At 52.3% G+C, this 26993-nt stretch overlaps 3 protein-coding genes across 3 annotated transcripts in view; 2 read left to right on the plus strand and 1 right to left on the minus strand.

The window, feature by feature from the left end:
* ndufs2 (NADH:ubiquinone oxidoreductase core subunit S2) overlaps positions 1–25499 on the plus strand; it is a 49892-nt gene extending 24393 nt beyond the window's left edge. Inside the window, exons 5-14 of the mRNA XM_072564705.1 lie at positions 5700–5812; positions 8119–8193; positions 8946–9023; positions 9639–9724; positions 9831–9950; positions 10373–10502; positions 13651–13746; positions 13846–13929; positions 23651–23708; positions 25237–25499. Coding sequence (XP_072420806.1) covers positions 5700–5812; positions 8119–8193; positions 8946–9023; positions 9639–9724; positions 9831–9950; positions 10373–10502; positions 13651–13746; positions 13846–13929; positions 23651–23708; positions 25237–25286 — 890 coding nt within the window. The 3' untranslated portion in view covers positions 25287–25499. The remainder of the gene's footprint in view (positions 1–5699; positions 5813–8118; positions 8194–8945; positions 9024–9638; positions 9725–9830; positions 9951–10372; positions 10503–13650; positions 13747–13845; positions 13930–23650; positions 23709–25236) is intronic.
* The window catches only part of LOC140468612 (uncharacterized), a 1157363-nt gene that overhangs the window by 523323 nt on the left and 607047 nt on the right, over positions 1–26993 (minus strand). The gene's annotated exons all lie outside the window — the stretch shown is intronic.
* Positions 25613–26993, plus strand: part of LOC140468684 (uncharacterized) — a 39161-nt gene continuing 37780 nt past the window's right edge. The window contains 1 exon segment of the mRNA XM_072564759.1: positions 25613–25627. Coding sequence (XP_072420860.1) covers positions 25613–25627 — 15 coding nt within the window.

Genomic DNA, 26993 nt, shown 5'->3' on the forward strand with positions numbered 1-26993 from the left:
CTCTTAAAGGTACAGTACGTACCTTCAACTTCATAACAAGTGGCCCCGTCTAGTCCTCTGGGGATGCAGGTTCAAATCCCATCAACGCGACTGACGGCATTTCAATTCAATTCGATTCATAAAATGCGGATTTGAAACCTGGGCTCAGTAGCCAGGAAAATGCTGGAGAATCTTAATCTGAAGATAGCTTTCAGAAGGTACCAGGAGAATATCAACTTCAGTGTTGGAGCCAATGTCTTGAAGCAGTAATTACTGCTCTATAAGCTGTTCTGTTGTTTTGGATCTCTGAAAAAGGTGATCGAAACAACGGTACTTTAAGTGGTGGAGGCTGGTACAATTACAACGTTTAAAAGGCATCTGGATGGGTAGATGAATAGGAAGGGTTTGGAGGGGTATGGGGCAAGAGCTGGCAAATGGCAATTCATTACCTGGTCGGCACTGGCGAGTTGGACCAAGGCTCCTGTGCCATACACCTCTCCGATTAGTCAGCATGGGTTTGTGGAACGGAGATTGCGTTTGGCAAACCTATTAGAGTTCTTTGAGAGCGTTAGCTCGTAGAGTCGATGAGGGAGACGCGGCGGCCATTGTGGATTTGGCTTTTCAAAAAGTTTGTGACGGGTCACTGTACAAAACCAAAGCACATGGGATTGATGATGGCGTACTGGCGTCGGTCGAGAGCTAAGAGAAAGCGAGGACTGTAGATGCTGGAGGTCAGGGCCGAAACGTGTGGCACTGGCAAAGCACAGCCAGGTCAGGGAGCGTCCGAGAAGCAGAAGAATCGACGTTTCGGGCAAAAGCCCTGCATCAGGAATGTGTGAAGGGCTCTTCCTTGAAGTGTCGATTCTCCTGCTCCTCGGATGCTCTCTGATCCGTTGTGCTTTCCCAGCGCCACACGAGATTGAGAGTTAGTTAGCAGAAGCATTTGGGATGGTTGTCATTTTCAGAATGAACGATGGTGAAGAGTGAGAAGCCATGAGAATTGGGGCTTCTTTTTCCAGGTTTTCCACAGTATATGTCAATGATTCATAGAAGGAATACAGTGCAACCTTTTGAAGTTTACAGACCACACAATTGAGTGAGTGTAGTGAGCATGATGTATAACGGTCCACCATTCAGGACAAAGCATCCCCATCTTCTCTCCCCCTCCCTCCCTCCCCCCACCGACGCTCAGTAACAGCGATGTGGACCACCTACAAGATGCCCTTCAGAAATTCCTCAAAGATCCTCAAGCAGCACCTTCCAAACCCCACGGCCACTTCCATCCAGAAGGACCAAGGGGCAGCAGGTACATGGGAACACCAGCCCCCTGCGAGTTCCCCTCCGAGCCCCTCCCCATCCCGACTCGGAAATATATCGCTGTCCCTTCAGTGTGGCTGGATGGCACGGTGGCACAGTGGTTAGCACTGCTGCCTCACAGCGCCAGAGACCCGGGTTCAATTCCCGCCTCAGGCGACTGACTGTGTGGAGTTTGCACGTTCTCCCCGAGTCTGCGTGGGTTTCCTCCGGGTGCTCCGGTTTCCTCCCACACTCCAAGGATGTGCAGGTCAGGTGAATTGGCCATGCTAAATTGCCCGTAGTGTTAGGTAAGGGGTAGATATAGATGTAGGGGTATGGGTGGGTTACGCTTCGGCGGGGCAGTGTGGACTTGTTGGGCCGAAGGGCCTGTTTCCACACTGTAAGTATTCTAATCTAATCTAAAAGGGGGCTTCATGGGGACTCGGGCAAGTTGACAGTAGATTCAGCGTAACAGGGATATCTGAAGTTGTATACTCAGTGGGACAAACAGAATGATATAGTACTGTTTAAACGCTGACAGATTGGGAAATTTGGTGCACAGAAGATGTACGATGTTGAGAATGTGGTGCTGGAAGAGCACTGCAGATCAAGCAGCACCCAAGGACCAGGAGAAGCACCATTTTGGGAATAAGCCCTTCATCAAGAATGATTACTCCAGGTGCACTCTGGGAGCTGGATGTCCCCCTCGTTACTCCAGGTGCACTCTGGGAGCTGGATATTCCCCTCGTTACTCCAGGTGCACTCTGGGAGCTGGATATTCCCCTCGTTACTCCAGGTGCACTCTGGGAGCTGGATGTCCCCCTCGTTACTCCGGGTGCACTCTGGGAGCTGGATATTCCCCTCGCAACTCCGGGAGCTGGATATTCCCTTCGTTACTCCAGGTGCATTCTAGGAGCTGGATGTTCCCCTCGTTACTCCGGGAGCTGGATGTCCCCCTCGTTACTCTGGGTGCACTCTGGGAGCTGGATGTCCCCCTCGTTACTCCGGGTGCACTCTGGGAGCTGGATGTCCCCCTCGTTACTCCGGGTGCACTCTGGGAGCTGGATGTCCCCCTCGTTACTCCGGGTGCACTCTGGGAGCTGGACGTCCCCCTCGTTACTCCGGGTGCACTCTGGGAGCTGGATGTTCCCCTCGTTACTCCGGGAGCTGGATGTCCCCCTCGTTACTCCGGGTGCACTCTGGGAGCTGGATGTCCCCCTCGTTACTCCGGGTGCACTCTGGGAGCTGGATGTCCCCCTCGTTACTCCGGGTGCACTCTGGGAGCTGGACGTCCCCCTCGTTACTCCGGGTGCACTCTGGGAGCTGGACGTCCCCCTCGTTACTCCGGGTGCACTCTGGGAGCTGGACGTCCCCCTCGTTACTCCGGGTGCACTCTGGGAGCTGGACGTCCCCCTCGTTACTCCGGGTGCACTCTGGGAGCTGGACGTCCCCCTCGTTACTCCGGGTGCACTCTGGGAGCTGGACGTCCCCCTCGTTACTCCGGGTGCACTCTGGGAGCTGGACGTCCCCCTCGTTACTCCGGGTGCACTCTGGGAGCTGGATGTCCCCCTCGTTACTCCGGGTGCACTCTGGGAGCTGGATATCCCCCTTGTTACTCCGGGTGCACCCCAGGTTGACGCTCCTGCTCCCTCGGATGCTGCCTGACCGGCTGTGCTTTTCCAGCGCCGCACTCTCGACTCTGACTCCAGCATCCTCACTTTCCCCTAAAAGATGGGCGACATCCCACCAGTCATTGGAAGCAGGTGTAGCGAGTAGTTGAGAGGTCAAATAGTAAGGTAGCCTTCATTGCAATAGGACACAAGTCCAGGAGCAAGGAAGCCTTCCTGCCACCATGGTGAGACTACACCTGGAGTATCACGTGCACTTTTGGTCTCCTAACTGAAGAAAAGATATACTTCCCACTAATGGAGTGCAGTGAGGTTCAGCAGACCGACTCCTGGAATAGGGGCTTTGCTATGTCAGGGGAGTTTGGCTCGACTGAGTCTGGGTTATAAGAATGAGAGGGGACTCAAAGTTTGGGAGAAGATTTGTAGCTCGGGTGCTCGTTGTTGTGGTTCTGTTCGTCGAGCTGGGAATTTGTCTTGCAAACGTTTTGTCCCCTGTCTAGGTGACATCCTCAGTGCTTGGGAGCCTCCTGTGAAGCGCTTCTGTGATGTTTCCTCCGGCATTTATAGTGGCCTGTCTCTGCCGCTTCCGGTTGTCAGTTCGAGCTGTCCACTGTAGTGGCCGGTATATTGGGTCCAGGTCGATGTGTTTGTTGATAGAGTCTGTGGATGAGTGCCATGCCTCTAGGAATTCCCTGGCTGTTCTCTGTTTGGCTTGTCCTATAATGGTAGTGTTGTCCCAGTCGAATTCATGTTGCTTGTCATCGGAGTGTGTGGCTACTAAGGATAGCTGGTCGTGTCGTTTTGTGGCTAGTTGGTGTTTGTGTATACGGATCGTTAACTGTCTTCCTGTTTGTCCGATGTAGTGTTTCCTGCAGTCCTTGTACGGGATTTTGTACACTACATTGGTTTTGGTCATGTTGGGTATCGGGTCCTTCGTTCTGGTGAGTTGTTGTCTGAGCGTGGCTCTTGGTTTGTGTGCTGTTATGAGTCCTAGTGGTTGCAGTAGTCTGGCTGTCAGTTCAGAAATGCTCCTGATGTATGGTAGTGTGGCTAGTCCTTTGGGTTGCGGCATGTCCTTGTTCCGTTGTCTCTCCCTTAGGCATCTGTTGATGAAATTGCGAGGGTATCCGTTTTTGGCAAATACTTTGTATAGGTGTTCCTCTTCCTCTTTTTGTAGTTCTGGTGTGCTGCAGTGTGTTGTGGCCCGTTTGAATAGTGTCCTGATGCAACTTCGTTTGTGTGTGTTGGGGTGGTTGCTTTCGTAGTTCAGGATTTGGTCTGTGTGTGTGTGGTTTTCCTGTATACCTTTGTGGTGAATTCTCCGTTCGGTGTTCTCTGTACCATCACGTCTAGGAATGGGAGTTGGTTGTCCTTTTCTTCCTCTCAAGTGAATCGGATTCCTGTGAGTGTGGCGTTGATGATCTGGTGTGTGTTCTCTATTTCTGTGTTTTTAATTATTACAAAGGTGTCATCCACGTATCTGACCCAGAGTTTGGGTTGAAGTTGTGGTAAGACTGTTTGTTCTAACCTTTGCATTACTGCTTCTGCTCTGAGTCCAGAGATCGGTGAACCCATGGGAGTTCCGTTGATTTGTTCATATATTTGGTTGTTGAATGTGAAGTGTGTTGTGAGGCACAAGTCCAGTAGTTTAAGTATGCCGTCTTTGTTGATAGGTTCAACGTCCTGTTGTCTTTTCTGCATGTCCACCAGGTTGGCTATTGTTTCTCTGGCTAGGGTTTTGTCGATAGAGGTGAACAGTGCCGTTACATTGAATGAGACCATAGTTTCTTCCTTGTCTATGTGTATATTTCTGATGATGTCCAAGAATTCCTGTGTCGATTGTATAGAGTGTCTGGATCCGCTGATCAGGTGTTTCAGTTTCTGCTGTAGTTCTTTGGCCAGTTTGTGTGATGGTGTCCCTGGTAGTGATACTATGGGTCTGAGTGGGATGTCTGGTTTGTGCACTTTGGGTAGTCCATAGAATCTGGGGGTGTTGTTGCTTTCAGGTTTCATTCTCTGTAGGGACCCAACATGACCAAAACCAATGTAGTGTACAAAATCCCGTACAAGGACTGCACAAAACACTACATCGGACAAACAGGGAGACAGTTAACGATCCGTATACACGAACACCAACTATCCTTAGTAGCCACACACTCACACACAGACGACAAGCAACATGAATTCGACTGGGACAACACTACCATTATAGGGCTTTCCCCGTCGGCCGGATATACTCCAGAGTGCACCTGGAATAATGAAGGGTATATCCAACTCCCAGAGTGCACCTGGAGTAATGAAGGGTATATCCAACTCCCAGAGTGCTCATGGAGTAATGAAGGGTATATCCAACTCCCAGAGTGCACCTGGAGTAATGAAGGGTATATCCAACTCCCAGAGTGCACCTGGAGCAATCATTCCAGATGAAGGGCTAATGTCCGTGTGCCAATGCGAGGAGCCATGTTCTCTAGATACGGAGTGAGCTGAGGAGAATCATCCTCACAAAGAGGCCGGTGAACCGGTCCATTGCACAGAAGAAAAACCGATTTCTAGAGGTTAAAGGTTTTGGGGAGCACAGGGGTAGGATAAAGGATCAGCTGTGATTGGTGGGCTGAGCCAGTTGGGCTTAATGGCTGCTTTTTCCTCCATTTCGCTACACTTCAGACCGTATTGCTTTGGGGAGGGCATGGATCGAGTAGGTGGAGAGACCAGGCGCTACGCTTCATTCGGCCAGTGTTCAGGATTCTCCCTTCCTCTCTGTGATCCCCTCTCGTTTGTGTTCTCTCCTGTCTCCAGTCCTTTTCGGTGAGCTCACCCGAATTTTAAACCACGTCATGGCTGTCACCACCCACGCGCTGGATATTGGTGCCATGACCCCCTTCTTCTGGATGTTCGAGGAGCGGGAGAAGGTGAGTGTCAAGGGCCCAGGTGTACAGGGAAATGGTTGCTTTCTCCTGGGGCTGTCGGGCAGAGAGTAGGGACCGCACGGTGGCGCAGTGGTTAGCACAGCTGCCTCACAACGCCAGGGACCCGGGTTCGATTCCAGCCTCTGGCGTCTGTGGGGGGGAGTTTGCACATTCTCCCCGTGTCTGTGTGGCTTTCCTCTGGGTGCTCCGGTTTCCTCCCAAAGTCCAAAGATGGGGAGTTAAGGGTGGATTGGCCATGCTAAGTTGCCCAGAGTGCCCAGGGATGTGCAGGTTAGGTGGATTGGCCATGGTAAATTACCCAGAGTGCCCAGGGATGTGCAGGTTAGGGTGGATTGGCCATGGTAAGTTACTCATAATGCCCAGGGATGTGTAGGTTAGGGTGGATTGGCCATGGTAAGTTACCCATAATGCCCAGGGATGTGTAGGTTAGGTGCCTTAGTCAGGGGTAAATATACGGTAGGGGACTGGGTCTGGGTGGGTTACTTTTCAGAGGATCGGTGTGGACTTGTTGGGCCGAAGGGCCTGTTTCCACACTGTCGGGATTCTATGATTCAGACTGCTGTGACAACACAGGGGAATCAGCTTAACAGAACTTAAATTGTCACAGTTATGGGGAGTCGGGATTCACTTCAGATTTTGTAGAAACGCTCAGTGTGTTACAAATTAACTGGAAAGAGTGAACAGATCACAGAATCCCACTGTTCCACGTGAGTTCGCAAATGTGCAAAGTCCCAATTTCTCCTCTTTTGTCTTGGTAACAGGAGACGCAGAGTGATTAATTAACTGACTACAAAACCTGAGTTACTAGTTAAAGGCCCCAACTTGTAGCGACCGGTGAAGGGAAATGAAAGCCAACAGCTTGCTGGGGAAGTAGACTGGCTCCCTTTGGAATTCCGGTGTTTTACAAGAGAGAGCGAGAGATGCCGTCTGCCCCTTGCAGCATTCCGAAGGCTCCTGCCAGTATCAATCGCCCCCACAAGCTGTTCAGCTCCCCAGCAGCCAATCAGGCGGCAGTTGTCGGGCTGAGTGCCTTTGTCTTCCCCCATCGGTCACAACCCCATGAGCCAATCAGATACCTGTTGCTGGCCGGATCTCGATGAGCTCAGCCCTCAGTGCCAGGCCATCTGTAAACAACCCCCAGTGGTGAGCACTTTTGCCTCGCAGCGCCAGGGATCCGGGATCGATTCTAGCCTCTGGCGTCTGTCTGCGTGGGTTTCCTCCGGGTGCTCCGGTTTCTTCCCACAGTCCAAAGATGTGCAGTTTAGGGTGGATTGGCCGTGCTAAATTACCCCATAGTGTTCAGGGATGTGTAGGTTAGGGTGGATTGGCCATGCTAAATTACCCCATAGTGTTCAGGGATGTGCAGGTTAGGGTGGATTGGCCATGCTAAATTACCCCATAGAGTTCAGGGATGTGTAGGTTAGCGTGGATTGGCCATGCTAAATTACCCCATAGTGTTCAGGGATGTGTAGGTTAGAGTGGATTGGCCATGGTAAATTACCCCATAGTGTTCAGGGATGTCTAGGTTAGGGTGGATTGGCCGTGCTAAATTACCCCATAGTGTTCAGGGATGTGCAGGTTAGGGTGGATTGGCCATGCTAAATTACCCCATAGTGTTCAGGGATGTGTAGGTTAGGGTGGATTGGCCATGCTAAATTACCCCATAGTGTTCAGGGATGTGTAGGTTAGGGGAAATGTTGGGTAATGGGTCTGGCTGGGTTACTCTTCGAAGGGTCGGTGTGGGCCTGTTGGGCCAAATGGCCTGTTTCCACACTGTCGGGATTGTATGATGTGAATGTGTGAGAAATCTAATTTTTGTTTTCTGATTTTTCGTGTGTGCTTTGGCGGCATTTTGAGGGGCACGCATTTCCCTTCCCCGATCCGTGACTGTTAACCGAATGTTGCACCTTTATTTAATAAGCGTTGTTGTTGTTTTGGCGATAAACCGATAGGCCTGACGGTGTTATTGTTTAAAACCTGATGCGCGTAAGGCATTTATTTACTGATCGTGCTAACCGCACATAAGAAAGCATTCTGACCGCACATCAAGTGCAACAGTCTAGGTCACAAACGATTTTGCTTAACTAAAGAGCCCTTCGAGATTTAACAAATAAATTCCATTGGCCCACCAAGTCTTGAACTTGAGCGAGCTAGCCAGCCAATGGGCTGCGCAGCTTATTCAGTGTCCTTGGCCGCCCAAGCCACGCGTGACTGAACTGACCCGGTGAAATGATTGACAAGCTAACCGGCCAATGAGCTTCTCCCTTCCTGTTTTGTCTCCCCGGCAGATGTTTGAGTTTTACGAGAGAGTTTCCGGAGCTCGGATGCACGCTGCCTATGTCAGACCCGGTGGGGTTCACCAGGTAAACGTCGCTGCTCGGGGTGGCGGTGGGGTCGGTGGTCTGGCCTTGTTTGCCAGGAAGTGGGCGGCGCTTAACATTTTCTGACCCCACCCCTCCCAAATTCCCCTTGAACTGAGTAACTGGCTCGGCCATTTTGGAGGATAATTATACTATCGACCGCATCGCTGTGGGGCGGGACTCTCGGGGGTTGGTGTGGGGGGGGGGGGGGGGCGGTGGTGGGGAAGGGAATCTGCGTCCCGAAGCTAAAATAATCTAGGTGGTTGAGAAGGAGTTCAGCACGCTTGCCTTCATTGCTCAGTCCTTTGAGTGCTGGAGTTGTGGTCATCACATTTTGGGGTTGTACAGGACATTGGTGAGGTCTCGTCTGGAGCACTGTGTAACAGGGTGACACAAACAGGACAGCAAGGGTATTATTAAACCGGGGAGGGTTCAGAAGGGGTTTACCAGGAAGATGCTGGGGATGGAGGAGTTTGAGATATGAGGAGAGGCTGGGAATTTTTTTTCACTGGAGCGTAAGAGATGGATGAGAGACCTTAGAGGTTTATAAAATCGGTAGGAGTACAGGTAAGGTGATTGGCTCGTGTCTTTTCCCTAGGTTGGGACTTTCAAGTCTGGGTGGGTGTATTAAATTGAGAGGGGAAACATCTTTTTAAAAAAAAAAATACGTGGGCTACTTTTTTTTGAAAGAGCACTTCATGAAGTGGTCTCAGAAGCAGGAGCTCCCTCTGTTTATCTGTCCCTCCTGTTCCCAGGACCTACCTCTGGGTTTAATGGACGACATCTACGAGTTCATCAAGAATTTCTCCATCCGTATCGATGAGGTTGAGGAGGTGAGTGTCACTGAAGGTGTCTCCAGAGCGGGGCGCTTGTGGGAGTCACTCGGGTTCAGGCACCGGGATGTGGCTGGTTTGAACAGAAACTATTCCAAATGTCAGCGAGATGCTAACAGGGGGAAGCTGGGATTTGCAAAGGGGAGGGGATCGGAGGGATTGCGGGATTATGTCTGTGTCTGCGTCTGTCTGTCTCTCTCTCTCTCTCTCTATCTCTCCCCCACACAGCTCCATCTGTGTTTCTCACACTGACGTTATATCGCCCCCCCTTCCCCATCTCTCTATCTCCCCTCCTCCGCTGTCTGTGTGTCTCTCTCTCCTCTCCTCTCTCTCCTCTCTCTCCTCTCTCTCCTCTCTCTCCTCTCTCTCCTCTCTCTCCTCTCTCTCCTCTCTCTCCTCTCTCTCCTCTCTCTCCTCTCTCTCCTCTCTCTCCTCTCTCTCCTCTCTCTCCTCTCTCTCCTCTCTCTCTCTCTCTCTCTCTCTCTCTCTCTTTCTCCCCCTCGCCCCCGCCCCCCCCCTCCCCGTCACTCACTCTCTCCTTCCTTCCCCCATCATTCTCTCACCCCCTCCCCCACTCCCCCATCTGACACGGTGTCTTTCTCTCTGTTGTCTCAGATGTTCACCAATAACAGGATCTGGAAGAAGCGCACGGTGGATATTGGTGTCATCAGCGCCGAGGAAGCTTTAAACTACGGATTCAGGTCAGAGCAGCCAGATCCCCTGATCGCTCTGCACCGCGGGCAGCGTACACGCCAGCACACGGGTTGTCTTGCAGTCTAACTACACGGCTTTCTCTCCCTCCCGCAGTGGCGTCATGCTCCGAGGATCTGGAATCAAGTGGGATCTCAGGAAGTCCCAGCCTTATGATGTTTATGACCAGGTGGAGTTTGACATCCCAATCGGCAGCAAAGGAGACTGTTATGACAGGTCAGAGTTCAAGGCAAAATTCATCAGGAACTGCAGATACACTGTAGAGGGAGCTTTACTCTGTATCTAACCCCGTGCTGTCCCTGTCCTGGGAGTGTTTGATGGGGGGGACAGTGTAGAGAGAACTTTACTCTGTATCTAACCCCGTGCTGTCCCTATCCCTGGGAGTGTTTGATGGGGGGACAGTGTAGAGAGAGCTTTACTCTGTATCTAACCCCGTGCTGTTCCTGTCCTGGGAGTGTTTGATGGGGGACAGTGTAGAGGGAGCTTTACTGTGTATCTAACCCCGTGCTGTCCCTGTCCTGGGAGGGTTAGATGAGGTTGGGGGGGGTGGTGTGGCAGTTCAGAGGGGAGATTTTAATTTGAGTTTAGAAGTGCAGCAGGAGGTTTATTTTGTGCCCTGTGTTCTGTGTCACTGTCAGGTACCTGTGCCGTGTGGAGGAGATGAGACAGAGCCTGCGGATCATCCTGCAGTGTTTGAACAAGATGCCCGAGGGGGAGATCAAGGTGGATGATGCGAAGGTTTCTCCACCGAAACGGAGTGAAATGAAGGTATTCTCCATTCTCCCCCCCCTCCCTCCCTCCCTCCCTCCCTCCCTCCAGTGTAGGAGTTGGGGACGTCATGTTGGGGTTGTACAGGACATTGGTGAGGCCCCGTCTGGAGCACCGTGTCCAGTTATTTCTCAGCCCTTTGAGGGTAGGAGTTGGGGACGTCATGTTGGGGTTGTACAGGACATTGGTGAGGCCCCGTCTGGAGCACTGTGTCCAGTACTGGTCGCCCTGTTACAGGAAGGAGATTGTTCAGGGTTCAGAAACGATTTACCAGGAGGTTGCCAGCACTGGAGGGTTTCGGTTAGAAGGAGAGGGTGGATAAGTTGGGACATTTTTGACCGGCATGTAGGAGGTTGAGAGGAGACCTTAGAGGTTTCATATGATGCACAGACAAGGAGATTAGTAAAAGTGTTTTCCCTAAGGTGAGACCGTTCAAAACTAGGAGGTGTATTTTTTAAGGTGGGAAAAAGTTTTAAAAAGGACTCTGGGGGAAGTGTTTTTTTCCCCCCTCAAACAGTGGCTCGTCTGTGGAACAATGTGCCAGAGGACGTGTAAATCTGGGTACAGTTAGTGTTCAAAAGACATTTGGTTAAGTAGATGAATAGGAACGGTTTGGAGGGGATATGGGCGCTGGGTTAGTTTGGGGACTGGTTGGACTGAAGAGTGTGTTTCCATTCTGTCTGACTGAGTCCGTGCAGCTTCGACACCTCCGACCCGTTCCAACGATTTAAAGGCCAGGACTGACTCAGGAACTCAGAGGTGGAACATTTGCATTTGCCGATAGCCTGTTCAGTTCTCCGAATTCTTAAATAGCCGCCCGGCCTTCCTCGACGTATTGAAGTCTGGCCGTACCCAGTGTGCGTTTTGAGGGTTTGTTTTCCTTTTGAGCGTTATCTATAGATCTGAGTCGAATTTCTAAATCGTTCGCTGCAGCCAGTTGTTGAACCTTTAACTCTGCAGTGCTGGGACCACAGCTTTTTTTTTAAAAAAAAACAATACCTCCGTGTTTTGAAGGAAGGAAGTGAACGAAGCGTAGCCAAATTTGAAGGTGCCGCAGTAAGGGGAAAGGCAGATTTGTGAGAGCAATGTCAGCCGCTTACCCAGAGAGATGGTGAAATGCGAGGGTCAGTGGGCAAAGATTTGGCGAGGAAATGTGAGGTTGCTCACTTTTGGAAGGGAATAGTGTCGCTCAAATGGAGGAAAGCTGCCACGTTAAGGGACTTGGGGTGACCAAGCACGGAAACCTAGCACCCAGGGGACAGCAGGTAATCGGGACGGGTACAGCAATGTGGGCCCCTGTTTCAAGGGATGTGAGAGTAGGGAGGTCTCGCTGGCGCTGGGGAGACCACATCTGGAGTGCCGTGAGCAGTCTGCGTTCCCCTTATTGAAGTTAGAACTGTGACTTCATCGCAGGCCGTTGAGAGAAGGTTCACGAGGAGGGTCCCAGGTACAGGAGGAGTGTCTTGTGAGGACACGAGTTGGGGCTGTACTCATTGGAGTCGGACAGGCCGAGAGGGCATCTCATTGAGACGAGCCGGCAACTCTCCCGGGGCTTGACAGGGCCAATGCTGAGAGTTTCCCCTTGGTGGGAGAGTCTGGGACCAGGCGGCAGCATCTCCGATAAAGGGGGGGGGGGGGGGACCCAATTTAAGACGGAGGTGGGGAATTTCCTCTCCTGCAGGGTTTGTGGACCTCCTCGCACCGAGGGCTGTGTGTGTTTTAAAGCCCAGAGAGAGAGATTCTCGACCAGGGCGGAGATAGAGGCTGACCGGGAAAGGGGAGCGTGAGGGTGCTTGGATCGACCTAGCGAACTGGAGGGGACGCGGTTCGATGCTTACTCCTCCTCCGTCCCGATCCCCCCCCTCCTCACGGTCTGAGGCTGGGACCGCGTCCAAGCCTGAACTGGCTTGTCACTTGGCGAAGCCCTTACCTGTGTCCGCTGAACGGTTTCCCATTGATCAGGCCTCGGGGATCTGCAGTGGGGGAGGGGTGCCATGTCCCTGACACTTGCGGTCCACTCGCTGTCCTCCAAAGTGACTCCTAACTGCAGCCTTCTCTCTGAGCGCGATCCGACTTCCCAGCGTCCACCTTTTGGACCGCTCTCCTTTGTAACCACTGTGAGGAGATTCCGGCCAGGCTGGATCCGAGAGGCGTGAGCGTCCATCGAGCTGTTCCTGCCTCAAGATGTCTCGCCGTAGTTTCACGGCCATCGCCTGTCTCCCCCCTCAGTGTAAATACTTGGCATCCAATCTCCCTCTCCTCGATTCAACCAACTCCCCACCTCCTGAGTTATTCCACCATCTCATCTGGCTGTGTTGCTTGGCTCCTCCCCACCCCCCTTCTACCCCCAACATTTCTCTCTGTTACTGTCTCCGACTATAAGACCACAAGGAGTTAGGAGCAAAATCAGGCCATTCTGCCCGTCAAGCCTGCTTCCCCCATTCGATCGCGGCTGATATGTTTCTCAACCCCACCCCCCTGCCTTCTCCCCATAACCCTTCATCCCCTGACCAATCGAGAACCTGTCTGTCTCTGTCTTAAACCCACCCAGTGCCTTACCCTCCCCAGCCCTCTGGGTCCCACAGATTCCCCACCCCCTCTCCACCTAAAGAAATTCCTCCCCATCTCGGTCCGAGAGGGTGGTCCCTTCACTCTGAGGCTGTGCCTAGTCTCCCCTCCTGGTGGAAACCTCTTCCCCACCTCCCCTCTATCCAGGCCCCTCAGTATTCTGGAAGTTCCAATCAGATCCCCCACGTCCTTCCAGACTCCATCGAGCACAGACCCAGAGCCCTCAACCCCTCCTCATATGACAAGCCCTTCATCCCCGGGATTGTTCTTATAAACCTCCCCCCGGCCCACTCATCCAAGGCCAGCACATCCCTCCCTTAGATACGGGGCCCCAAACTGCTTACCGTATTCCAAATGCTGTCTGACCCAGAGCATTATCCAACCTCAGCGTCAGATCCCTGTTCCTGTATTCTAGACCCCTCACAAGGAATGGGAACGTCGGATTTGCCTCCCCAGCTGCCAACTGAACCTGCAGTTTAACCTGAAGAGATTCCTGAACTGGGAGTCCCAAGGCCCTTTTGTGCTTCGGATTTCTGAAACCTTTCCCCGTGGATAAACTCCGTCCCTTTCTCTCCCGCAGACCTCGATGGAGTCTCTAATTCACCACTTCAAGTTGTACACTGAGGGATACCAGGTGCCTCCCGGAGCGACATACACCGCCATTGAGGCTCCCAAGGTAACCGCTTCTCTGTGTGTGTGTGTCTCTGTGTGTGTGTGTCTCTGTGTCCCGTACTGTGCCCGTACTCACTCCCTCTCTGCTGCCCCCTCTCCACAGGGGGAGTTTGGAGTTTACTTGGTTTCAGATGGAAGCAGTCGCCCATATCGATGCAAGATTAAAGCGCCAGGCTTCGCTCATTTGGTAAGTCAGGAGGCGTGTGTCCCACGCCTACAGAATGTGTGTGTGTGTGGTATACCAGACCCTTCCCAGCCCCCCTCTCAATCTTACAAATTTCCAAATAAGGATTGCAGCTCCCCGTTCAGCACCCGAGGCCAAATCTGCCATCGATCAGCGCAAGGCAGACCTTTTGCGTGTTTCTGAATCCTCAATCCTCCCGCTCCCTCTCGAGCAAGCACGAGAGTCTTCCCTCCTCTATCTTTAAAACATACCATGAGACCCACCTCCGCTGCCTTCTGAGGTAGGATCATAGAATCCCTCTGGTGTGGGCGCAGGCCATTCCGCCCATCGAGTCCACACCGACCCTCCAAAGCGCATTGCCCGCCCAGGCCCCCATCCTGCGTCACCCTGCGTTTCCTGTGGCTAATCCATCTGGCCTGGACACCACAGGGCAATTTAGAACAGCCAGTCCACCCTAACCTGCACATCTGTGGGAGGAAACCCACACAGACACGGGGAGAATGTGCAAACTCCACACAAGACAGTCACCCTGAGGCTGGAATCGAACCCAGGTCCCTGGTGCCGTGAGGCAGTCGCGCTAACCACTGAGTCGCCCAAACTCACTCCAGTGCAGGTCGGCAGTTCCAAAATCCCGCAGCCCTCGGGGAGTAAAAAAAGATTTCCCTCGTCGCTGTCCTCAAAATGGTGATCCCTAACTTTACAAAAAAATGAGATGAGGATTTGCCCACGGGAGGAAATATCCTTTTTTTGCATTCACCTCGAATCTTCAATCCCATTATAATCCCAGGTTTGTCTGAGCTACAGTGAGAGCAGCAGCCGGTCTAGTCTAACCCCATAAAACCAGCATCGGCCAAGTAAATCTCCTCTGAGTGGCCTCCAATGCGTTTACAACGAAGAGCGAAGTAAATTTGCAGCCCAGGAAAGGGCCCTTCGGCCCTCCAAACCTGAGCCGATCCAAATCCACTGTCTAAACCTGTCACCCGGTTCCGAAGCATCTGTATCCCTCTGCTCCCCACCTACTCATACATCTGTCCAGATGCAACTTAACCGAATCTCCCGTGCCTGCTTCGATCACCTCTGCTGGCAACGCGTTCCAAACGCCCTCCACCCTCTGTGTGAAGTACTTGCCCGCGTGTATCCCCCTTAAACTTTCCACCTCTCACCTTGAAAGCGTGACTTCTCATTATTGAATCCCTCACTCTGGGAACAAAGCTGATCCCTATCAACTCTGTCTAGAACCATCTCTGTCTACCCTGGCTCTACCTTTGTTAAATGAGGAGACCAAAACTCTACACTGCGTTCTGGATGTTGTCTTTCCCTGAGCACAGCACCCCACAAAGGAAGGTGCTGAAGAAATTCAGCAGGTCTGATGTCTGGGGAGAGAGACCTGTTCACGTTTCCCAAGTCCAGGATATGCCTTCGGAACACTGGAGGCTGTTGGACCTGCTGACCTCTCTCTGGAATTCCCTGCTTTAATTTCAGATCTCCAGCCTCTGCACAACTTTACTTTTACGTTTGATTCCTCCCTCAGTCCAGGATAGCGATTTTGTGCGCATTGTTTGTGTCTCTCGTACCCGAGCACCCTCTGCACCTCAAACATTCTGCAGTCGTTCTCCATTTAAATAATACGCTGCGGTTTTTTTTCTTTCATTCCTCCTACCAGAGTGAGCACCTTCCCGTGATTTATACGGCGCGCCTCCATTTGAACTACCGATATCAGTCTGCGCCCTCCTTCGCAAAACGTACTTTCCGACTTATCTTTGTGTCATTTGCAAATGTAACGGCCATGCCTTCGACACTGCTCACCTCAGATTCCCCTGTCACACCCTGGCTATCTGAAAAAGGACCCGTCACTGCGTCCTCTGTTTTCTCTCAACTAGCCAATCTTCGCCCCGTCCTGGAGTGTTACACCCGACAATCAGAGTTCTTAGTTTGTGCAAAAGCCTTTTATGTGGAACCTTGTCGAATTCCTTCTGGAAATCCAGCTGCAATACACAGCCCTTGACCACAGCGCATGCTGCTCCCTCAGAATTCCAACAAGTCGCTTCAGCACGGTTTCCCTGTTACTGAATCAGGGTAACAGTTCACCATTACGTTGGGTTTTCTTTTTCACAAGTCATGGAGTTGTTCAGCACAGAAACAGACCAGATATCCCAAATAAATCTAGTCCCATTTGGCCCATATCCCCCCCCAAACCCTTCCTATCCATATACACATCCAGATGCCTCTTAAATGCTGTAATTGTACCAGCCTCCACCTCATCCTCTGGCAGCTCATTCCATACACGTACCACCCTCTGGGTGAAAAAGTTGCCCCTTAGGTCTCTTTTATATCTTTCCCCTCTCACCCTAAACCTATGCCCCTCTAGTTCTGGACTCCCCCACCCCAGGGAAAAGACTTTCCCTATTTACCCTATCCAAGCCCCTCATGATTTTATAAACCTCTATAAGGTCACCCCTCAGCCTCCGACGCTCCAGGGAAAACAGCCCCAGCCTGTTCAGCCTCTCCCTGTAGCTCAAACCCTCCAACCCTGACAACATCCTTGTAAATCTTTTCTGAACCCTTTCAACATCTTTCCGATAGGAAGGAGACCAGACGTGAACGTAGCATTCCAAAAGTGCCCAGTTATAACCTATTCAGAAGTTGATTCTAATCACCTCCCTTGGCAATTGCCAAGAGAATAGAGCTGTAATCCTTGTTTCCCTTGCTTCGAGAGTGTCTCTTTATTTGCAATTGTTTCCAGTCTGAGTTTCTGGGAAGGATCTAATAAATGACATCAAATTAACACCAATGTCTCCACAACCGCGTTAGGCCCTCATTTGACCTCCCTCTGAACTCGAGAAGGACTCTGCAATTGATCGATCAGTATTATTTCCCGAAATGATTGTCAATCCGCTACGTTCCTCTCTTATGTCCACCCTCGGGGGCTACTGTCTGTGTGGAGTTTGCACATTCTCCCCGTGTCTGCGTGGGTTTCCTCTGGGTGATCCGGTTTCCTCCCACAGTCCAAAGATGTGTAGGTTAGGGTGATTTGACCATGCTAAATTACCCCATAGTGTTCAGGGATGTGTAGGTTAGGGTGGATTGGCCATGCTAAATTACCCCATAGTGTTCAGGGATGTGCAGGTTAGGGTGGATTGGCCATGCTAAATTACCCCATAGTGTTCAGGGATGTGTAGGTTAGGGTGGATTGGCCATGCTAAATTACCCATAGTGTTCAGGGATGTGTAGGTTAGGGGGGATTGGCCATGCTAAATTACGCCATAGTGTTCAGGGATGTGCAGGTTAGGGTGGATTGGCCATGCTAAATTACCCCATAGTGTTCAGGGATGTGTAGGTTAGGGTGGATTGGCCATGATAAATTACCCCATAGTGTTCAGGGATGTGTAGGTTAGGGTGGATTGGCCATGCTAAATTACCCCATAGTGTTCAGGGATGTGTAGGTTAGGGTGGATTGGCCATGCTAAATTACCCCACAGTGTTCAGGGGTGTGGAAAATTCAGGGATCAGGAAGGGGACTGGGGCTCAGTCTGGGTGGATGATCTTTGGGGGTGGGGAGGGGTGGGTGTTGGTCTGGACTCGATGGGCCGAATTATTTGCTTCCACACTATGATGACCCCTTTTCCCTTAAATCTGTGTCCCCTAGCAATTGACCTTTCTGCCCTGGGAAGAAGATTCGGACTATTCCTTGATGATGGGCTTAAGCCCAAAACATCGATTCTCCTGCTCCTCGGATGTTGCTTGAACGGCTGTGCTTTTCCAGCACCACCATCTTAACTCTGTCGCTCAGTGCCCCTGATAATTTTATAAACTTGTATCAGGTCGCCCCCCTCATCCGTCCATGATGTTTTTTTATATCCTGTGTAGTGAAAACAGAAGTGAAATATTTATCTATTACAGTTGTCATCTCTCGCCCTCTAGAGGGCAAGCATTGACTCCTTTTGTATGTAATAGAGGTAATCGGAGTACTCTGCAATATCCCTTCAAACATCTCCCATTGCGTTTCTGATCTCTCGCCCAACTCAGTTCAGCAAGCTTGACCTGCATGCCCCACATAGTTGTCTGTATTGAAGCTTAGCCAGTGTTCGATCCCCTCTATGTCTTTCAAATGATGTAAAGTTCAAACCAATTATAATCACTGCTGCCTCGAGGTTACATCAGGCAGCATCCGAGGAGCAGGAGAATCTCCGAAACGTCGATCCTCCTGCTCCTCAGATGCTGCCTGACCTGTGCTTTTCCAGCGCCACACTCTCTCCACTCTGATCTGTGTTCCTGGCTTTCTCCCCCCTGGACGTTACTTCATTATCAATGCCTTGATTGTTCAGACAGTATCCAGTATTGAGCTGACAGGTGGCATTCACCACGCAAATGCCAGGCTATCAGCATCTCCAATAAGAGAATCTAACCACTGTCCGTTGGCATTCAATACCGTGACCATCACCGTCTCGGTCGATCAACATCCTGGGGGTTACCATTGACCAGAATCACAACTGGACTCCCCACATAAACCCAGCGGCTCCAAGAGCAGGGTCAGAGGCTGGGAATCCTGCAGCGAGTAACTCCCCTCCTGACTCTCCCCCCAAAGCCTGTCCCACCATCTACAAGGCCCAGGTCAGGAGGGTGAGGGGAATACTCCCCACTTGCCCCTGGATGGGGGCAGCTCCAACAACACTCAAGAAGCTCGACCCCATCCAGGGACAAAGCAGCCCCCCCACCCCCCCACCCCTGCAGGATTGGCCCCCCCACCCACAAACATCCCCTCCCTCCCTCCCCCCCACCGACTCTCAGTCGCAGTGGTGTGGACCAGCTACAAGATGCCCTGCAGAAATTCCCCAAAGACCCTCAGGCAGCACCTTCCAAACCCCACGGCCACTTCCATCCAGAAGGACCAAGGGGCAGCAGGTACATGGGAACACCAGCCCCCTGCGAGTTCCCCTCCGAGCCCCTCCCCATCCCGACTCGGAAAGATATCGCCCTCCCTTCAGTGTGGCTGGGTCAGAATCCTGGAATCCCCTCCCCCAGGGGCATTGGGGGTCAACCCACAGCACATGGGGGTCAAGGAGGGAGCTCACCCCCACCTTCTCAAGGAGGGGGGCAACTAGGGACAGGGCAAGGAATACTGGGCCCAGCCAGTGATACCCACATCCCAGAAATGAATTTCTAAAACCTTTGTTTTTGCAATGTTTGTCTGTCACTCTAGTCCGTCTCTCCGTCCCCTCTGTCATTCTCTGACCTTCATAAGTGTTTTTCTCTCCTGCCTGAGCTCCATCCCACCCCCCCCAATGGTGTCACAAGATTGAAGGCCCCCTTCAATCCCCGGTGAAGTGTCTCATGAAAACACCAGCAGGCTTCAGGCACAGAGCATCCCAACAGAACCGAGCATTTCCATCACACCTCCTCCCCCACGCACATGGACACGTGCGCACAGACTCCCTTCCACCCCCTTCTCCCAGGGGGTACTGGAGCCCCACAGTCAGGGATTCCCAGCTCCCTCAGCGGCCGCACTTCCACTTCTGTAACCTCTTGGCCCAGTGAGAGAGCGTGGGGCCCAGCCTCTCATCCACAGACCATCGTCCTCGGGGACTTCTGCTTTTCACGTTTTAGCTTCGTCTCGATCTGTCTCAGCAGAGGCCTCTCTGCCAGCCCTCACCCGGCGTCCACACAGCTGGATCCTTCTGGTTCCCCGTGCGGAGTGCTCCCCGGGGACCGGGCTGAACCGTACGCTGCAGGGAAAACCATCTCAACCTCCCGCGTTACACCCTTTCCCCGCCCCCCCCCCAGCACGCTGCGCTTTGACAGCCTCCCTCTCCAAAGGTGTCCCGCTCCCGGGAGCTGCAGTCTGTCAGCCATTCCACCTCCTCCCTCTTCACCCCCCCCCCGTCCCGTCCCGTCCCTGCTGAACGTGAGAGCAGGCGTTGACCCTCTGGCCCCGAGAGCCCACTCCCGCCATTCAATCCCATATTTCCATCACCTCTTAATTCCTTTCCTGCTGAAAAATCTACCTCAGCGTGAAAAACGTTCAAGGAGGTCGCCTCAACTGGGCAGAGAATTCCAGAGATTCCCAACCCTTTGGGTGCAATAGTTCCTCCTCCACCCTGTCCTAAATGGGCTCCTCTTCCCCTCCCCCCACCGATCTCGAGGTTGTGCCCCCAACTCCAGTTTCACCTTTTCTGTGGAAACAGCCCTCCCACACACCGCTTCTGTCTTATGTGTTCCCTTCATAATTTTCTGTCTCCACCTCGTCCCTCTAAATTCCAGTGAGTGTTGTCCCAGTCCACTCGATCTCTCCTCTGAAGCAAGGGGACAGCATGGGCTGACTGGGCTGAGTGGGGGCCTCGGTCAGTGTCTCTCGGTGCCCGCGTCCTGTGGTGCAGGCTGTATGGTCTGCAGTGTCACTTCCCCCTCCGCTGGCTTCGCGCTTGAGTAATACATCAGAGAGTTCCTGATTACCCTGAATGGGGGGTCATGTGAGACTCAGCGCCCCCCAACCACCGACGTGACACATGGAGGAAGGGGGCAACTCCAGAGTGGGGGAGGGAGAGGCTAGGGAGAATCTGGACAGTATGACTTTCAAACGTTGATTGGGAGAGGCAGCTCGTAGGTCAAGGGATGGTTGGAAAGCGGGAAGCCTTCAGAAGTGAGTCTTAAGACTGTGTGTTCCTGTTGGTGCAAGCCTGGGAGGCGTAGGGAATGCTGGAAGACTAGGGAAACTTCCTTGGTCAAAAATAAAGAGGAGGCATATGTCAGCTATACATTGTGGCTGGGATTGAGTGAATCCCTTCGACTATAAAGGCAGTAGGAGTATACTAAAGATAGAGGAAGCTTGAGAACATGGGGAAAATAAATTGTCAGATCTTGAAAGGTCTCCATATTACAGAGGAAGTGGTGCTGGAAGTCTTAAAGGTGGATCAATCTCCAGGACCTCATTAAGTTGGGTGGGCGGCACGGTGGCACAGCGGTTAGCACTGCTGCCTCACAGCGCCAGAGACCCAGGTTCAATTCCCGCCTCAGGCAACTGTCTGTGTGGAGTTTGCACATTCTCCCTGTGTCTGTGTGGGTTTCCTCCGGGTGCTCCGGTTTCCTCCCACAGTCCAAAGATGTGCAGGTTAGGGTGGATTGGCCATGCTAAATTACCCCATAGTGCTCAGGGATGTGTAGGTTAGGGTGGATTGGCCATGTTAAATTACCCCATAGTGTTCAGGGATGTGCAGGTTAGGGTGGATTGGCCATGCTAAATTACCCCATAGTGTTCAGGGATGTGTAGGTTCGGGTGGATTGGCCATGCTCAATTACCCCATAGTGTTCAGGGATGTGTAGGTTAGGGTGGATTGGCCATGCTAAATTACCCCATAGTGTTCAGGGATGTGTAGGTTAGGGTGGATTGGCCATGCTCAATTACCCCATAGTGTTCAGGGATGTGTAGGTTAGGGTGGATTGACCATGCTAAATTACCCATAGTGTTCAGGGATGTGTAGGTTAGGGTGGATTGGTCATGCTAAATTACCCCATAGTGTTCAGGGATGTGTAGGTTAGGGTGGATTGGCCATGCTCAATTACCCCATAGTGTTCAGGGATGTGTAGGTTAGGGTGGATTGGCCATGCTAAATTACCCCATAGTGTTCAGGGATGTGTAGGTTAGGGTGGATTGGCCATGCTAAATTACCCCATAGTGTTCAGGGATGTGTAGGTTAGGGTGGATTGGCCATGCTAAATTACCCCATAGTGTTCAGGGATGTGGAGGTTAGGGTGGATTGGCCACGCTAAATTACCCCATAGTGTTCAGGGATGTGCAGGTTAGGGTGGATTGGCCATGCTAAATTACCCCATAGTGTTCAGGGATGTGTAGGTTAGGGTGAATTGGCCATGCTAAATTACCCCATAGTGTTAGGTATGGGGTAAATATAGGGATATGGGTGGGTTACACTTTGGCGGGTCGGTGTGGACTTGTTGGGCCGAAGGGCCTGTTTCCACACTGTAATGTAATGTAATCTAATCTAATGAAATGCTACATAAGTTGTACTCTACAATTCTTTGGGAAGCTCGAGAAGTGATTGCTGGGCCTCTTGCTGAGATATTTGTATCATCGATAGTCACAGGTGAGGTGCCGGTAGACTGGCGGTTGGCAAACGTGGTGCCACTGTTTAAGAAGAGTGGTAAAGACAAGCCAGGGAACAATAGACCGGTGAGCCTAACCTCAGTGGTGGGCAAGTTGTTAGAGGGAATCCTGAGGGACAGGGTGTACATGTATTTGGAAAGGCAAGGAGTGATTAGGGACAGTCAACATGGCTTTGTGCATGGGAAATCATGTCTCAGAAACTTTAAGGAAGTAACAAAGAAGATTGATGAGGGCAGAGCAGTAGATGTGATCTATATGGACTTCAGTAAGTTCGATAAGGTTCCCCATGGGAGACTGATGAGCAAGGTTAGATCTCATGGAATACAGGGAGAACGAGCCATTTGGATACAGAACTGGCTCAAAGGTAGGACCCAGAGTGGAGGATTTATTTCTGACTGGAGGCCTGTGAACTGCAGTGTGCCTCAAGGATCAGTGCTGGCTCCGCTGCATTTCATAGTTTATATAAATGATTTGAATATGAATATTGGAGGTTATGGTTGGTGAGTTTTCAGATGACACCAAAATTGGAGGTGTAGTGGACAGCGAAGAGGGTTACCTCAGATTACAACAGGATCTGGTCCAGATGGGCCATTGGGCTGAGAAGTGGCAGATGGAGTTTAATTCAGATAAATGCGAGGTGCTGCATTTTGGGAAAGCAAATCTTAGCAGGACTTATACACTTAATGGTAAGGTCCTAGGGAGTGTTGCTGAACAAAGAGACCTTGGAGTACAGGTTCATAGCTCCTTGAAAGTGGAGTCCCAGGTCGATAGGATAGTGAAGGCAGTATTTGGTATGCTTTCCTTTATTGGTCAGAGTATTGAGTACAGGAGTTGGGAGGTCATGTTGCGGCTGTACAGGACATTGGTTAGGCCACTGTTGGAATATTGCGTGCAATTCTGGTCTCCTTCCTATCGGAAAGATGTTGTGAAACTTGAAAGGGATCAGAAAAGATTTACAAGGATGTTGCCAGGGTTGGAGGGTTTGAGCTACAGGGAGAGGCTGAACAGGCTGGGGCTGTTTTCCCTGGAGCATCGGAGGCTGAGGGGTGACCTTATAGAGGTTTATAAAATCATGAGGGGCATGGATAGGGTAAATAGGGAAAGTCTTTTCCCCTGGGGTGGGGGAGTCCAGAACTAGAGGGGCATAGGTTTAGGGTGAGAGGGGAAAGATATAAAAGGGACCTAAGGGGCAACTTTTTCACCCAGAGGGTGGTACGTGTATGGAATGAGCTGCCAGAGGATGTGGTGGAGGCTGGTACAATTACAGCATTTAAGAGGCATCTGGATGGGTATATGAATAGGAAGGGTTTGGAGGGATATGGGCCGGGTGCTGGCAGGTGGGACTAGATTGGGTTGGGATATCTGGGTGGGCATGGACGGGTTGGGCCGAAGGGTCTGTTTCCGTGCTGGACATCTCTATGACTCGCGAATACTAAATTCTACAGTACTGTGCATCTGCCTCCGAGACTGCACTCGACGAGGTGGAGTGACATTGTCAGCACAGTACGCTGTCCAGTCCTCCTGTCCTGTCCTCAGTCATACCTCAACGGCTGGAACTAACTCTCCCTTCTCTCTCTGTCTCTCTCCCTCTCCCTATGTGTTTGGCAGGCTGGGCTGGACCGGATGGCTGATGGGCACATGCTGGCTGACGTTGTAGCGATAATCGGTGAGGATTGGAGCACGGGCTGTTGCTGGGAGGGCGAATGGATTGGGGGGTGGCGGGGGTACGGGTGCCTGATTCAGACCAAAACACTGCAAAACGTGGAGGCGGTTGTTTCCGAAGCACAGAGAGAGAGAGAGAGAGAGAGCTGGCCTCGTTCTCCCCCTCCACCAGCCCCCCACCCCCCAAGGTCCCCGATGTAAAGTTACACACCCCCACACACAGGCGTGATCTCTCCAAGAATGTCAGAGGAAGCGAGAGGTTATCCCGAGATCGCAAGTGATGCTATAGTTTGCTGCATCTGACCAGTTTAATCCCTTCGGTTGGTGTACAAAGGGGTAGGGGGGTATTTGGGGCATTAAAGAGGGGCAGTGTGATGGTGTATTGCCAGAGTAGCAATGGTTTCGCAGGCATTGGAGCGGGAGTAGGTTTTGGGAGGATGAACGCCTGGTGTTTTATTTTTGTTTAGAGGGGTCAGGTACAGAGACGGAAGGGCAGGGTGTCAGAGAGCCAGGGAGGGAATGAACTGGGGCAGAGCGAGAGGACGAGGGAGGGCGGGGCGGTGTGTTCTGAGCGAGTGCGGCTGAGAGGGGCAGAGGGATGACAAGGGGAGGAGTGGAGTCATTGAGGGGGCTGTGGGCTAGCGAACTTGGGTTACTGTGGACGGCCAGGAGAATGGACGAGGAAGGCTCCGAGACGAATTTGAAAGTAACTGGGCCGAGTCTGACCGAGATTGGGGTCGGGACCAGTGCACGCACAGACAGTGCAGTTGGATGTCCCACTCCCGCCAACTCCCTCCAACAGTTACTTTCCCAAACCCCACACACTCACTCGGTCTCTGAGCTGAGTCCTGAATTAGCTGCGTCCTGCCCTATGGGTGGATAACTGACCCCACCCCCCGTCCGGCCTCACTTCCCCATTCTTGGAAATCTCATCGTGAGCAGTGCATACAGCACCATTCAAAACACACGGCTCTATATATCTAACCCTGTCCTGGGGGAGAGTGTATAGGGAGCTTTACTCTGTATCTAACCCCGTACTGTCCCTGTCCTGGGAGTGTTTGATGGGGGACAGTGTAGAGGGAGCTTTACTCTGTATCTAGCCCCGTGCTGTCCCTGTCCTGGGAGTGTTTGATGGGGGCGACAGTGCAGAGGGAGCTTTACTCTGTATCTAACCCCGTACTGTCCCTGTCCTGGGAGTGTTTGATGGGGGGACAGTGTAGAGGGAGCTTTCCTCTGGAATGGATGTTTCTTTTGTCACCGTTTATACCATGAGAGTCCTTGGTTGTTTCCCGAAAGGGGAACCATCTGTGACCACGCACTGTCTGTGTGGTGACATGATTATCTTTTCACTCCTTCGATGTGACTTTCCTGGTCTCTCTGCAGGACGTGCACAGAACCCTGGGGGGGTGGGGTGGGGGTGGGCGTCATGCAGACTCTGAGGTTTGCCCAGTCACAGAGGTTCACTGTTCATGTCTTTGTAGTTTGGTCATTTCTGTCTCTCTCTCTCTCTCTCTGTCCCCTCTCCACTGCAGGTACCCAAGACATTGTATTTGGTGAAGTGGGACCGATAGCCCATCGCTGAGTGAGTTTTTTGGTGGACCGCACTTGCTCACCATCCCCCTGTGAGGGTGTTCATGCTGCAGAGGACTCTGCACTTACCTGAATCCCATTGGCACGTACCTGTATCTGTCCCTGTGTGTGTGTGTGTGTCTCTCTCTCTCTCCAGTTCAGCTGTTACCAGCAGTTAGTAATAAAAGTTGAGAGGTCTCCTGGCCCACGCATCTTTATTCCAAAAGCAATCGTGTGGTTTTTTCTGACCAGGAGTTTGACTCCTTACCCCCACTGTCCAGAAAGTGGTGGGTGTGTGCGCCCAAGCGCGCGCCTCTCTGTCCCCACACACTCGTACACATGCCCTGGACTGGGGTTAGAGCTTGAGAGGGGTTTAGCTGCTGGGGTTCACCGTCAGCGCTGAGGGAGCTGTGAGGTATCCCGGGCACCGCTCTGGCCTGGATCGTGTCTCAAAGCCTCTGCTATCGGTCTTCCCCTCTTCCAGCCCCCTCCCTCTCCCTCTTCCCCCGCCATCTCTCACTGCCTGCCCTCTGCTCCCCCTTCCCCCACCCCTGGCGTCTCCCCCCTTCCCCCACCCTGGCGTCCTCCCCCTTCCCCCACCCTGGCATCTTTCCCCCTTCCCCCACCCTGGCGTCTTTCCCCCTTCCCCCCACCCTGGCGTCTTTCCCCCTTCCCCCACCCTGGCGTCTTTCCCCCTTCCCCCACCCTGGCGTCTTTCCCCCTTCCCCCACCCTGGCGTCTTTCCCCCTTCCCCCACCCTGGCGTCTTTCCCCCTTCCCCCACCCTGGCGTCTTTCCCCCTTCCCCCACCCTGGCGTCCTTTCCCCCCTTCCCCCACCCTGGCGTCTTTCCCCCTTCCCCCACCCTGGCGTCTTCCCCCTTCCCCCACCCTGGCGCCTTCCCCCACCCTGCCTTCTCCCCCTGGGGTACACGCAGTCCTGTGACTCTCTCTGTCTCCATGCTCCCAATCCCCGGATTTCCATCTGTACCCGCCATCCTGCCCAACCCATCTCTCTTCCTTTTCCCCCCCCACCACCCCACTCCCCTTCTCCCCCCCCCCGTCTGTCTGTCTGTGTCTTTCTCTCTTTCTCTCTTTCTCTCTTTCTCTCTTTCTCCTTTCTCCCTTTCTCCTTTCTCCCTTTCTCTCTTTCTCTCTTTCTCCCTTTCTCCTTTCTCCCTTTCTCCCTTTCTCCCTTTCTCCCTTTCTCCCTTTCTCCTTTCTCCCTTTTCTCTCCTTTCTCTCTTTCTCTCTTTCTCTTTCTCCCTTTCTCCCTTTCTCCCTTTCTCCTTTCTCCCTTTCTCCCTTTCTCCCTTTCTCCCTTTCTCCCTTTCTCCCTTTCTCCCTTTCTCCCTTTCTCCCTTTCTCCCTTTTCTCCCTTTCTCCCTTTCTCCCTTTCTCCCTTTCTCCCTTTCTCCCTTTCTCCCTTTCTCTCTTTCTCTCTTTCTCTCTTTCTCTCTTTCTCTCTTTCTCTCTTTCTCTCTTTCTCTCTTTCTCTCTTCCTCTCTTCCTCTGTCTCTGTTCTCCCCCACCGTCCCCTCTCTCTCCCCCGTCCCTCTCTCTGGTCTCTCTCTGTCTCTCTCTGTCCTCTCTCTGTCTCTCTCTGTCTCTCTCTGTCTCTCTCTGTCTCTCTCTGTCTGTCTCTGTCTGTCTCTGTCTGTCTCTCTCTCTCTCTCTCTCTCTCTCTCTGTCCTCTCTCCCTCTCTCTCTCTCTCTCTCTCTC

This window comes from Chiloscyllium punctatum, chromosome 47 (genome assembly GCF_047496795.1).
Source record: "Chiloscyllium punctatum isolate Juve2018m chromosome 47, sChiPun1.3, whole genome shotgun sequence".
NCBI lineage: Eukaryota > Metazoa > Chordata > Chondrichthyes > Orectolobiformes > Hemiscylliidae > Chiloscyllium > Chiloscyllium punctatum.